The sequence below is a fragment of the Azolla caroliniana genome, unplaced genomic scaffold (assembly GCF_043228905.1).
Source record: "Azolla caroliniana isolate FFs.n. ecotype wild unplaced genomic scaffold, voAzoCaro1.0.p SCAF_12, whole genome shotgun sequence".
Classification (NCBI taxonomy): Eukaryota; Viridiplantae; Streptophyta; class Polypodiopsida; order Salviniales; family Salviniaceae; genus Azolla; species Azolla caroliniana.
The window spans coordinates 6,575,814-6,588,878 of record NW_028230447.1 but is presented as its reverse complement, the minus strand read 5'-3'; the positions used below and the strand labels follow the sequence as shown (position 1 = coordinate 6,588,878).

The following is a 13,065-nucleotide window of genomic DNA, read 5'->3' as shown; positions in this document are numbered from 1 at the left end:
GTGGTTTTAAGGGTTTGAAATGTTTTTTAACGGTTTTCGTAGTTCGGTTCGGTTCAGGGTCAGGTCAAGTTTCAAAAATTTGAAACGGTTCGGTTTTGACACTCTCGAACCGAACCGTTGCCGATTGTTACGGATGGACGGGTCACGGGACGACCCACGGAAAAGTGTTTGTTGGTGGGGGGGGGGGCACAAGACCAACATTCTCATTCCCTTGGGATTTCAAAAGAAAGAAGAATAAAGAAGAAGAAAGAAGAACGAAGAAAGAAGAAGAAGCAAGAAGAAGAAAGAAGAAGAAGGCCAATTGGCTGTAGCTGTGGCTATGGCTATGGCTATGGCGAGGGCCTGCACCACGAACCGTGCTCTCAAGCTTCCTCGCTTCCCTTCTCCTCCTCCTCCTCCTCCTCCTCCTTCTCCCTCCAGATGCTTCCCTTCCTCTCTCGCCCGCCTCGCCATCTCTCCGGCTTACCCTTACCCCCCTATCGCCTCCTGGAACTGCCTTTCTCCCCAGAAGGTGTCTGCATCTCACAGACGTGGTGTCGTCACAGTAAGCGGGAAGTTCCAGGTGAGAGCTGAAGGTGGGGATGACCATGGTAATGGTAATGGTAACGGCAATGGTGATGGCAATGGTGATGGTAACGGTGGAGGAGATGGTAGCTTCAACAATGGAGATGATACTCCTCCCAAATCTATCTTTTCCTGGTAAAGCCATTGTTTCACTCATGCGTGTATGGTTTGCCTGTGAATATGTCTTTGGTGCCTCATGTACGTGTATTTGTTTGTGTTATGTACACTTATGTATATGTGTGTGTGTGTCTACATGTATACATAGACATATGCATATGTACGCGAATGTGCATTTCTATACATTATGTATGTATGTATGTCTGTATATATGTGTGTGTGCACTTGAATACATAGAAATATGCATATGTATTGAATTTGTATTCTGGACACATAAGAGAGAGCTCTCAACTTAGACAATGTGTGGATGTTTAGAAAATTCCAACCGCATGTCTGAAGTTTGGTCTATATCCAGGAAATTAGAGTTAACTAGCTGCAAAACATAATTGATAAAGGGAAAAAAACTGAAATACACTGTCATTTTATACCCCTAATACCCTTGGTCAATCTCCCTCTCAAGTCATTATATGTGCTATTCAAGATATTGTATGACTGATTCATCCCGTTGTTTTCCCTCTTTGGAGTTGATCAGGGGTATTTGGGGAAATTAATCAAAACACAGGAACTATAAGCAGAGCTTCCATTAATAAGTTAACCATGTAAGAGGCTATAGATAATAATCTTTTTCCCAAATGAATTCTTCTTAATTGAGCTATTACTATGGACGTGAATGGAGTAGTTGATTTGTAAGTCGTGTGCTTTTTGAATCTTCTGATGGTTGATGGATAATGCATAGGTATTTGGTGCTGCTCAATAATCATCCAATTGCAACAAAGGCTTTTACTTCAGCTTTACTAACTTTGTTTGGTGATATCGTTGCCCAGGTAATCAAACTATTATGCGATTAATCGCGAGAGAAATTTTTGATCAAGCTTAATTTATGCAGAGTTAGTTACTGGTGCAATGCAGTTGCTTGTTGAGAAACGTGAGACTGTAGACATTAAGCGACTCAGCATTTTCACATTGCTTGGTTTTGTGCTAGTTGCTCCCACTCTTCACTTCTGGTATGTTACCTCAAAATTTGGAAGTCTTTTTTAAGGAAAAACTCTGAAGTAACCCTTAGTTTCTCTGTATTTCCCAACCACACCCAAGCTATGTGGTCAACAAAGAATGTGTATTGAGTTTTCTTGTAAAGATATCCTAGGTAAGTGCATTTACATATACATGGTTTCTATCTTGCTAGGTATCTTTCCTTGAGCAAAATAGTACCAGGGCCTGGAATACCTAAAGCTGGTCTAAGACTCCTGCTAGATCAGGTGCACATTAAGATTTTTCTTTGCAAAAGTACGTCCTTTATTTTAGTTTGGTGAAGACGAAGTTATCCGTTTTAACATTACTGCCCTTCTCAGTTCATTTTTTCCCCCGTGTTTATTGGAGTATTCTTCTCATCCTTGATGGTTTTGGAAGGCCATGTGAAAGAAATTGTTCCAAAATTGAGGCAGGTTAGTAGATATAAAACGTCTTTGTGTTTCTTTGATATTCTCTCTTCTTATTTTCATAATCAAATGTCTTAACATATCTTGTTAATGTTTTCTTATCGTTTTTCCATATTTCTGTTTATAGGACTGGCTTAGTGCTGTCATAACAAACTGGAAAATATGGATTCCATTCCAGTTTTTTAATTTCCTTCTTGTTCCTCAGCAACTTCAGGTATGTTGAGAGAGGAATATTTTGGGAATTTGGAAAAAGGAAAATAGAAACAAAGAAAGATATATTAACGTCTTTTAAGAGGCCAAAATGGCCTATAAGAAGTGACCAAACTGAGATTGAACTCTAGACTTCATGAAGGGCTGTAGCATATCTGAAGAATAGATCCTCATATCTGCCTTTGATGCCTTTGATGGCTTGCATCTATAGATGAAATGCTCCTCACTCTCCATGCCCTCTTTGGGCATTGAAAGATCCTCTCTGCGTTGAGAATGCCAACAACTCAAAGCTGCGTATTTCTCTCATTGTGAGGGAGGTGGATGTAATGTGAATCAGACTAGAAGGGAGCAAGTTTCTCCACATCTAGCCTATGCATTTCTTATAAACCACTCTCTGACTTGTGAGTACCATGACCCACTCTCAGGTAATTCAGCAAGTGGCCTAGAGGCTGGAAATGCTTTGCACATGGGTCTATCCAGTGACGACTCTCTCATACTCTAGATAAAATGCATTATTCTCTTCTCCACAATGAAGAGCTGTAAATGGCATTGTAGACTTAATGCAACTTTGAAATCATGATATCGTTGTCAATGTAAAACATGGTATTCATTGGGTTACCTCTTCCCCACCTCGTAATGTATAGTCGGAGATTTCATCCATGTAGATTCTCAGCATTTTGGAGAATGTTGGCACCCTCCCAAATATTTCAAGTTGTCACTTGATCATGTAGAACTGAAATGGCCCAAATCATTTCCAAGGGCGTCTTGAATTCTTGGCAGCTCCAGAATTAATATTTCTGTGGGACTGTGTTGTTGCATTTGGGGTCTCAAACTCATGACCTCCTTTCTGTAAATGGCATTGTAGACTTAATGCAACTTTGAAATCATGATATCGTTGTCAATGTAAAGCATGGTATTCATTGGGCTACCTCTTCCCCACCTCGTAATGTATAGTCGGAGATTTCATCCATGTAGATTCTCAGCATTTTGGAGAATGTTGGCACCCTCCCAAATATTTCAAGTTGTCACTTGATCATGTAGAACCGAAATGGCCCAAATAATTTCCAAGGGCGTCTTGAATTCTTGGCAGCTCCAGAATTAATATTTCTGTGGGACTATGTGTTGTTGCATTTGGGGTCTCAAACTCATGACCTCCTTTGTACATATTCCAAGTCTCAATCAATAGAATATTTTACTAAGATAATTTCATTATAGTATGGCACACACTCATGTATCGTGACTTCTTGCGGAATAGTTACCGTAACATCTCCTAGTTGTACATGATTGATAAGTGGCATATATGCATAATAGCCAAGTGATAACCATGCTTGACGGCCCTGTGGTGCCCATGCATAACACAATGATATACGATATATAGAAGAGGCATTGTATTGTCTGAACCATCCTGTGAAACTCCAATCTTTGATGCACCTTTGTAAATCTTGCCCTTGTTTCATACCACACAGTCTTTTCTGTTTATGTTCCCTTTCTTCTTATTTTCCTTTCCTATTCAATTTAGTTTTTGGCTTTGGCTCAGAGTTTGAACTGGAATCCCTATATTTGTTTGTTTCTTTATTTTCTTGTGAAATCTTATGGAGTTCTCGTCACCATGGAGGTTGTTAGCAGGCAAGAGTACTTGCATGTTCTCTCTAAGTTGGAGTGCCTCACAAATAAATTCGTGGCACTAGAGTAGGAGAACCACAAACAATTGGAAGATTTACAACAATTCCCTTAAAGACACAACATGATGAGTTAACCAAGCCTATCAACTTCAAGCTCCAATCTATTCAAGACAACCAACATCATCCAAAGAATTGAAGGTCAGACTACCAAGAAAATTTGACGTACTCGATCCTGGTTTCAATGATTCGTAAACAAGACGCATCTAGTGTTTCACATCCATAGTCCAACATCCAACCGATGCAACTTGAGTTGGGCTAGTTGGAACTTTGTTGACAGGATGACACAAACATGATTTGCATTGTTGCTAGAGAAGAAGTTTCCTTTGCTGGAAGTTTTTGAAAGTTTTATCAAGGAATTTTCAGTAAGCTTTGGAGATGCAGATAGATGACAATGGCAATCAGCAATATTCGCTGATTTTGACGAGAGGACTCCCTTGCCTTGGCATGCCCAACAAATTTTCACATTTTGGCTTGCGATATTCCATGGAATGAAGCATTGATGGACAAATTCTGGCATGGACTACAGAACAATGTTGAGGACTTCATAAGCTAGAGATTGATCGGAGGAAACAGGTAATTAAGGAGTCTCACAAAGATCGTGCACCGTTACTTCAAAGTCTGATTCAGAACCCCATTGGATCTCTACAATCTCTCTACGGAGGTTATGCGACAAGGGATGACAAGTCAGAGATCGTACTATTGACCAAGAATCAAGAATTCGTAGATGTCTCGACAAATTGAAGGCCAATACACTCAAGCATCAACCTTATGAATGTCCCATTGATCTAAAACCAAAGAATGAGTTACCGTTGCGCCCAATTTATACTCTTTCTCTATCAGAGGCCCCACTATGACTAATATCAAGCATTCATAGATGTCTTCAACAGTGTGAAGGCCATTATATACCTCGAGCATCAACCTTATGATTCACCCATTGCTTTGCAATCAAATAAAGGGCCTCTGCGGGAGCAATTTTAAATATTTTGCTATTAGAGTTTGAGGCTCTTTGAGATTATATTGATGGGAATTTGGCGAAAAGTCTTTTGGCAATCTAGATCCCTTGTTGGTGCACCATCTTCTTTGTTAAGGAAAAAGATGGTTTGCGTCACCCAAGGTTGGATTGTCGAGGGTTGGATCTATTCTTTTTCTCAGCCAAACCATTTTGTTGGTTGTATGGAGTGGTGCATTGATGGACAATACCTCTGTCCTTCAAGAAAGCATTGAACTCTTGAGACATGTACTCACCCCACCCCCTCTATCAGTGTGAAGAGTAACGAGTTAATGACTGCTAAGATTTTCAGCAAGGAGTAAGAATTCTTTGACGCATGAAAAGACGTTGGATGGCTCAAACATGGCTTGTTTTGAACCCATGTTCGAGCATAAATGCATCAAACTTCTTATACCATTGCTTGGGGCCTTGTTTCAGCCCATATAAGCTCCTTTTCACCTTGCATACCAGATGCTCTTTTCCAGGAATGGCATATCCTTTTGGCTGTTTCATGTACAGCTCTTCGTGTAAATCACCATGCAAAAAGACAGTTTTAACATCCATTTGGAATAATTCCAAATCCAAGGTGGCTATGAGAACAAACAAGACACGTAGTGTGGTCATCTTAATCATTGGAGACAAAACCACTTGGAAATCAATGCCCTCTTTTTGGGCATATCCCTTAGCAACTAGCCTTGCCTTATACTTGAGTTTGCCATCAACAATTTTGATTTTGTATACCCACTTGTTTGGAATGGCCTTCCTCTCTTTGGACAAATAAACCAAATCCCAAGTATCATTTGCATGCAAGGGTTTTCTCTTCTTGCATGGCTAACTCCCACTTCTTTTTGTGCTCACATAGTTTCGCCTCTTGATAAGTAAGAGGCCCACCCTCATCTGATAACATGATGTAATGTATAGAAGGGTCATATCTATTCACTTGCTTCCTAGGATGTGTAGATCTTCTTACCCAATGGTCCACATTATCCGGCAATGGATCTACATCAGGTGGTACATTGACATCTTCATTGTTAATGGGCTGCTGTATATCATTTCCAGCCCTGTTTTCAGCATGAGTAGGTGGCTGCATATGCCCATCAAGAGAGTCATTTTGCTGTCCAACATCATCTGTTAAGAGTCTATTACTAATCAATAGACCAAAGTAAAGTAAAAGAAGGAAAATAGATTGGATAGAAGAACCCGTTCCACCGACCACCCCCGAGCTATGATCTAGACATAGCCAACCTACCACTGACGTCCCATACCGCCGGATATTAGGATGACTAATACCTTGGAAGAGATAAACACGATCGTCGAGACGAAAGCCTAGCCCGCACCACCGGTGTTTAAGACAGCAGCCTTCAGACGTAATGTGCTTATGAGGGTAGCTAAGTCTCGTAATTATACCTTTTCCTAGGCCCCTTGAATAGATGTGCCTTTCTAAAAGGGTCTCCATTCATTGGTTGCCCAAATCATGATAGTGCATGCACCGATCATTCCTTCTATCCAATCACATTAGCCCCGTTTTTAACATTAGTGAACATTACCCTTCACTAATGTAAACATTAGTGACCTACCACCCTCACCAACGTTATGTGTACATAACATACTCTGCTACTTTAAAAGATTGCACTCTTGCAATATGCAGTGAGGAAATTATGCTTTAAGAGTATGCTCGCGTTCCCATGTGGCATCATCAATAGGTTTATCCATCCATTTGATCTTGAATAGCTGAATCTCTTTGGAACGTAAACGTTTAGTACGAGAATCAAGAATTTGTTCAGGAACATGAAGTTTGTAAGAAAAATTCTCTAATGTTACAAGATCTTGGATTGTGACGGTGTTATCATCAGAGCCTAAAAATGGTTTTAGACGACTGACGTGAAAATGGATACTCGATTCCGGTGCTTCTTTTCACGTCACCCCTCATTGTGAGTGGTTTTCAGATGACACAGGGTGTCGACATGGTGTTGTCCATCTTGGGGACAACTATGCATGTGAAATTGCAGGTATTGGCATTGTGCAATTACAGTTTCAGCATGGTTCTGCTTTCACACTTCAGCATGTACGGCATGTACCTCAGCTCAAGAAGAGCTTGATTAGCACAGGACAGCTAGATGATGATGGATTTCACACAACCTTTGGTGATGGGAAATGGAAGATTTGTTAGGGATCTAGAGTTATTGCCAAGTTATTTCCATTTATAGCCAAAGTCCCCGTGCATTGGCACATAGCTCATCATTTCATGGTAGAACAAAACATATTGAAGTGCACTATCACTTTGTTCGTGAATTAATGAAATCATAAGTCATCAATTTGGCCTATTGTCCTACTCAAGAAAATGTGGCTGATTTGTTTACTAAGCCACTTCCGAGGCAATTCATTGATAAGCTCTTCAATCAACTCAATGTTGGATCACCATTCTAGAGCTTAGAGGAGGTGGAGGGTGGCAGCTCCAGACTTGTACTCTCTTTCATCTTTATTATCTCTCTTCTACATTCTATGCCTAGAATAAATCTTTCTTTCTACATTCTCTCTTCCTACAATCTTGTACAGTCTTCTAAATTCTGTGCCTTGATTTGTTGGTTTGTTGTTCTCAAAGACGAGACAACACTTAAGATGTAATCTCTTGTTTGGTCTTATAGGCCATTGACCTCTTAAAAGACGTTAATATATCTTTCTTCTTCTTTCTTTCTTCCTACATTCTTCTCTCTCTAGAATTTGCAACTCTTTATATGCCTTCTTTGTCTCCCATACACACACACCATACACATATATTCACTCGGCACCTTGAGTTCTTCCATTTGCAGATGCTCACAAGGTATCACCAAGTAATCAAGCTAGACAGAGAGAGAAAAGAAAGAAAGAAAGAAAGAAAGATATATTAACGTCTTTTAAGAAGCCAAAATATTAACGTCCTATAAGACCAAATAAGAGATTACATCTTAAGTGTTGTCTCGTCTTTGAGAACAAATCAAAATAAAATAAATATTACACAGTAAATAACATGAAAAGAAAATTAATGAGGGAATCTGGTTTTTGGCACATGTGAGATCCTCAAGTTAGAGAAAGAAAGAAAGAAAGATATATTAATGTCTTTTAAGAGGCCAAAATGGCCTATAAGACCGAATAAGAGAGAGAGAAAGAAGGAAAGAAAGAAAGAAAGAAAGAAAGAAAGATATATTAACGTCTTTTAAGAGGCCAAAATGGAGATTACATCTTAAGTGTTGTCTCGTCTTTGAGAACAACAAATAAATAAATAAAGTTATACTCTGTAAATATAAAAGTATATAAGATAAAAAGAGATGAGGGAATCTGGTTTTCGGAAAGATCTCTAGCATAGGTCGGTCCGGAATGGAAATGTCTTCGAAGTGAGGGAAGCACCTACGATGGTGGGAGATAATGGCTTTTATATGTCAATAACAAGGGTGTTGAGGTTGTGGTCCATGGGGTCGGGGCCTACGTGCACGGGAAATTGCTATTGCCCAATCAATTGTAACCCCTTTGTTATGTCCTGGTTAGGAGCCCATTTGTGTATCCCATGATTGACTTGTAGCATTAGTAGGAGTGATGGGGCTAAAGAAAGTTGTGATTGCTCTTTGTGGATGAGCTTGTGTGGCTGTATTCTTCAACAACTTTTCCCGATGTTGCTTGAGCTCTAGCAAGAAAAGTCCTAGGCACCGTTGGTCCTCATATTCCATTACCTTTCGTAGTGGGCCAAAGCCTTGTTTAAAGAGGCAATGATGTCTCCTTCTGATTGCATAAAAGACACTACAATGACAAACATAGTGTTCTTCGGATTCCACTCCTTGATGACACAATTGGCAAATTCTCTCTTCTAGAGGTAGTCATGTGATGAAGTTCGCAGCTGCCCTATCACACTACGCAATGCATAGGATAGATGTATGTCCATATAAGGTGGAGTCATGATGAATCCATCCTCCGATGTGTGTAAGAAGTGTGTCTTATAGTGGGCCATCTTCGTACCAAGTGGTATTTTGGGGCTGATCCATGTTATCTTGTTTTTCAAGTTAATAATATCAGTTCGGATCACTCTATTCTTTTCCACTTTGCTCATATTTAGATGAGGACAGTCCAAGCTATATTGGAACAGGGGTAGGGCATTTATACTCATGCCATGTGACTGGAACGATTGTTGCATTTCAGCATATTAACAATGAATGTCTCCATTTTCAGCCAGTTGTCTTGATGACATAAGTGCCAACATTGGGTACCTTCGTTTAGGGAACTCCCAAAGACGTTAGATACATGTCATTGATTGGAACAATGCCTCGGTGATTATAGGTGCTGCTCCCATCTTTGCCTGGATTATATCGTGGGGCACCGATCATTTGCTCCTTATCATGTGAGCAATCATTGACACTAAAGGTCTCTCTAAATCTTTCCAATGATTTGCCTTGTTAACACTCGATCCCCATGTTTCTACCCCATAGAGAAGAGTTGGTGTGACAAGTGTATCAAATAACCACAACTTAGTTCGTGATGTGCACATTGTCTCTTGAGAGCGCCAAGGGTTGCATATCCATGAGAAAGTCAGGCACAAGCAGCCTCTTGTAAGGAGAACCTAGGCCTTGTAAATGTTACTCCTAGGTATGTGTATTCCACCTTTTCTGCTCCCAAGAAGAATGCCGGTTCTGATCTTGTTACCCATGTTTGAGTGGTGTTAAACACTATCACGTTAGTTTTATCCATGTTGATTGACAAACCTTTGTCCGTACAAAATAGTTTTAAGGCATTTAGATGTCTTTGTAGTCCCTCCGGAGAGTTAGAAATCAACACAATATCATCAACATATAGTAATATTTGTATAGCTATACCTGCTAGGCGTGCTCCCAAACCCCCCAATCTCTCTATGTAATGTGATACCTCATCTATATAGAGACCGAAGAGAGTGGGTGATAGTGGGCATCCTGGCTTCACTCCGATTGTGCTAGCCACAGCCTCTGACAAACCCTTGGGAGATCACACTTTTCCTGACACAGATTCATAGTGTATAGATTCCCCATTGCATATCTGTAGGAACACCAAGGGCTTCTAGCCGCTGCATAAGCCGAGCACGTGGCACAGTGTCAAAGGCTTTTCGGAAATCCACAAAGCAGCAGTAAATCCTCTTATTATGGGCTCTGTCCTCCTCAATAAGGGCCCGGAGGGTGAATATGTGATCCAAAGTTGTGAACCCCTTCGGAAAGCCTGCCTGTCCAACTGAATGGCAGCCATTCCACTCTGCCCATATACGTAATTCTGATTCTAGAATTGAGCCATATAGTTTAGCCAAGTAATGGCCAATCATGATTGTCCTATAGTTGGTTGGCATCAATGGGTCTCCACTCTTGAGGATTGGCACAATGGTGTGCTGAGTCCATCTAGTAGGGAAACCTTCACACATGGCTCTATTAAAGATGTGTGCTAGCGATGGGAGCAAGGTGTGACGGGCATAGATAAAGTGCTTACCAACAAATTCATCATGATCTTGGCCCTTCCCAATTTGTAGCTGATCATCATGAGAGAGGGAGAGAGTATACTATCGTCTTCGGAGGTGAAATATGACTTATGAGACCAAAAATATTACATTTCATGTGATACGTGTGAAAGTGAGTAGCGACTCTCGATGTTCCAGAACTTAACAATGAATGTTGCAATCGAGAGTGCATATTGTGGTTGTGAGAGAAATTTGTGCAAGGATTGGGCTTGGTCGAAGATATATGGCAAGCATGGTCGAATATGATCAAAGGCGTAGAGAGAGAGAGAGAGAGAGAGAGAGAGAGAGAGAGAGAGAGAGAGAGAGAGAGAGAACATCTAATCTTTTGTTACGTGGTTGCCAGGTGTTGGCAGCAAATGTTATTGCTTTGGCATGGAATACATATTTGTCAGTTGCAACTCATAAACATGTTTTGCCTGTCCAAAGTGATGAAACTTCCGAGAAATAAACCACATAATGATAAAATTTCAAGGGAAATTATTTGCTCCAAGTGCAATTTTTGCTAAATAGTTTTATGAGATATAGATGCCTTTAGGTATTAGATTGGAGTAGATTGACAATTTGATCTTTTCTGTTTTGGAGGAGATGACATGTTCTGATATGGGAGGGAGTCTTTCTACTGCGAGGTTTAAGTGTCCCTTTTATATGGTTGAGGGGAATATAAAAGCTATTTTTGCACACTTAGAACCACTTATTCCATTATAAGTGCTCATTACTCAAATCAATCTATATCTTTATTTTCTATGTGTCTATCAGGATGGAGTTATGGGCTAATGCTATTTGTGATCTCTCGTTTAGTTCCATTTAGGATCAAAAGATTTCTTACCCTAGTACTAAGCAGTTGATTTTTTGTGATTGTGTATATATAGTACTAAGCAGTTGGTTTTTTGTGATTGTGTATATATTTTGTGTCTGTGTTACTTACCTCAAGAATCTGATTCAGAGATTTGTGATACTCTTAAGAGGAAAGAACACAATGTAATGAATTCAGGAGGGCTTCAAATCATTATTGGTTGTCCTCCAAACCTGAAGAGAGCCTTCTAGTAATGTAACTACTAAATTTCAGCATTAAAAATAATGTGTATTGATGTTAGTCTTTTCATATGGTCACTAAAAATAATGTGCATTAAAAATATTAACATAAGCCTTTGTCGCATGCTATTTACAGTCTTGCTTGCCATATGGGCACTAAACATGTTGTGATACATAATGATTTTGATGCTCACACATTGATTTTGGTGTATCAATAAAAGTGGTGTGAAAATGAGAGAATGGAGTTGAAGATTATGATTGCAACAATGTTATTTACAATAATAAGAAAAATGTTGATGCTTATGCTATAGATAGGCAGTAATAGTAAAGAAAAATGAGAACCCTTACGAGTAACAAAATTTATTTTGTCATCGAAAGGGGGAAATCTAAGGGCATTTGGAGTGTACACACCAATATATATAGAATCCTGAATTTTATTCAATCAATTGAAAAAATTAACGAACAAGTCAATTGTTATAATATATAATATATATAACTCTCCTTCCAACAGTCATGGTCAAACTTGCCCTTGGTGGACTTTGTAAACGGCGTGCTAAAGTGGTGTTACGCCACGCCTTAATGGCTATATTTGCCCTAGCAGTCCAACTAGGAAGGGAAGTGGTATTTTTCTGAAATTTTGTAGGTGTCGGGATGATCAACACAAATTGGTGCTCTTGGAATATATGAAGATTACAATATCGTTTTACTGTGCATGATTAGTATTGGTTTTAGAGGAGTTCAATGATAAATAAAGAGGAGTGTGCCATATAGGGTAATGTGGTAGACAGAACTTTTGAGTGTCTATGATTACATTAATGGTGTACATATTGGATTGTAAAGACACTTTACCTAACTAATGGGAAGCACCCTTTCTTCGGAAAAATAAATAAATTTAAGTATGACTCAATTTTACTCAACGAATTAAAAAATAATTCCATGAACCAATGTGACTTTGTGTTAAGTATGTTAGAGTAGAAAGTTGGCAACGTGAATTTAAAAGTAATTCCATCAACTAATGTGACTTTCAGTTAAGTGTGTTAGAGTAGAAAGTTGGCAATGAATTGTGAGGGATAGTGAAAATAATCTATACAATTGCATCTTAGTGTAACTTAGGCATTCAATGACGAGTGACAATTAGTCTCTTAAAATACGTTTATCTTCTTCCCCTGACCTAGGGTGCACTTTGTGGGGGATGCAAAAATACTTGAATCCAATTTTAGAGGCAATGGTGGGCAAGGTATTAAAGTCAAAATCCTCTCCTCCACTTTAGTGTGAAATGGGCCCAACAATGAGTACGTTTCTTTCGAGGACGCATTAAAAATATACAATGATGAGGCACTAGTGTATTCCAAAGAAAAGAAGAAAGGATATTAGACGTTTGAGGAGATTTTTCTCGCCTAGATCAAGGAATTGCAATGTAAGGTTACATATTTTTAGTTTACTACCTTGTTTGATTAGAAGCCTAATTACCAAAAAAATACGAAAAGTTAAAGCGATGAAGAATATGTACTACAATGTACATATTATGTATTCTTC

The 13,065-nt window shown here is 39.3% G+C and overlaps 1 protein-coding gene across 1 annotated transcript; it reads left to right on the top strand.

Moving 5' to 3' along the window:
• Window positions 1–304: 304 nt before the first annotated feature.
• LOC147856976 (protein sym-1-like) lies at window positions 305–11,239 on the top strand. Its single transcript, XM_087328961.1, has 7 exons — window positions 305–699; window positions 1,418–1,505; window positions 1,591–1,685; window positions 1,865–1,937; window positions 2,031–2,123; window positions 2,245–2,331; window positions 10,841–11,239. Exons 1-7 carry the CDS (start codon window positions 320–322, stop codon window positions 10,943–10,945), a joined length of 921 nt encoding a protein of 306 aa, XP_087185087.1. The 5' UTR covers window positions 305–319; the 3' UTR covers window positions 10,946–11,239.
• Window positions 11,240–13,065: the final 1,826 nt, after the last annotated feature.

Bases quoted from the DNA above. Each gene is read 5' to 3' on its own strand.
- LOC147856976 (XM_087328961.1), top strand. From the start codon at position 320: ATGGCTATGGCTATGGCGAGGGCCTGCACCACGAACCGTGCTCTCAAG. The intron at 1,686-1,864 runs GTATGTTACCTC...CTATCTTGCTAG, and splicing joins GCTCCCACTCTTCACTTCTG to GTATCTTTCCTTGAGCAAAA. The intron at 1,938-2,030 runs GTGCACATTAAG...TGCCCTTCTCAG, and splicing joins TAAGACTCCTGCTAGATCAG to TTCATTTTTTCCCCCGTGTT.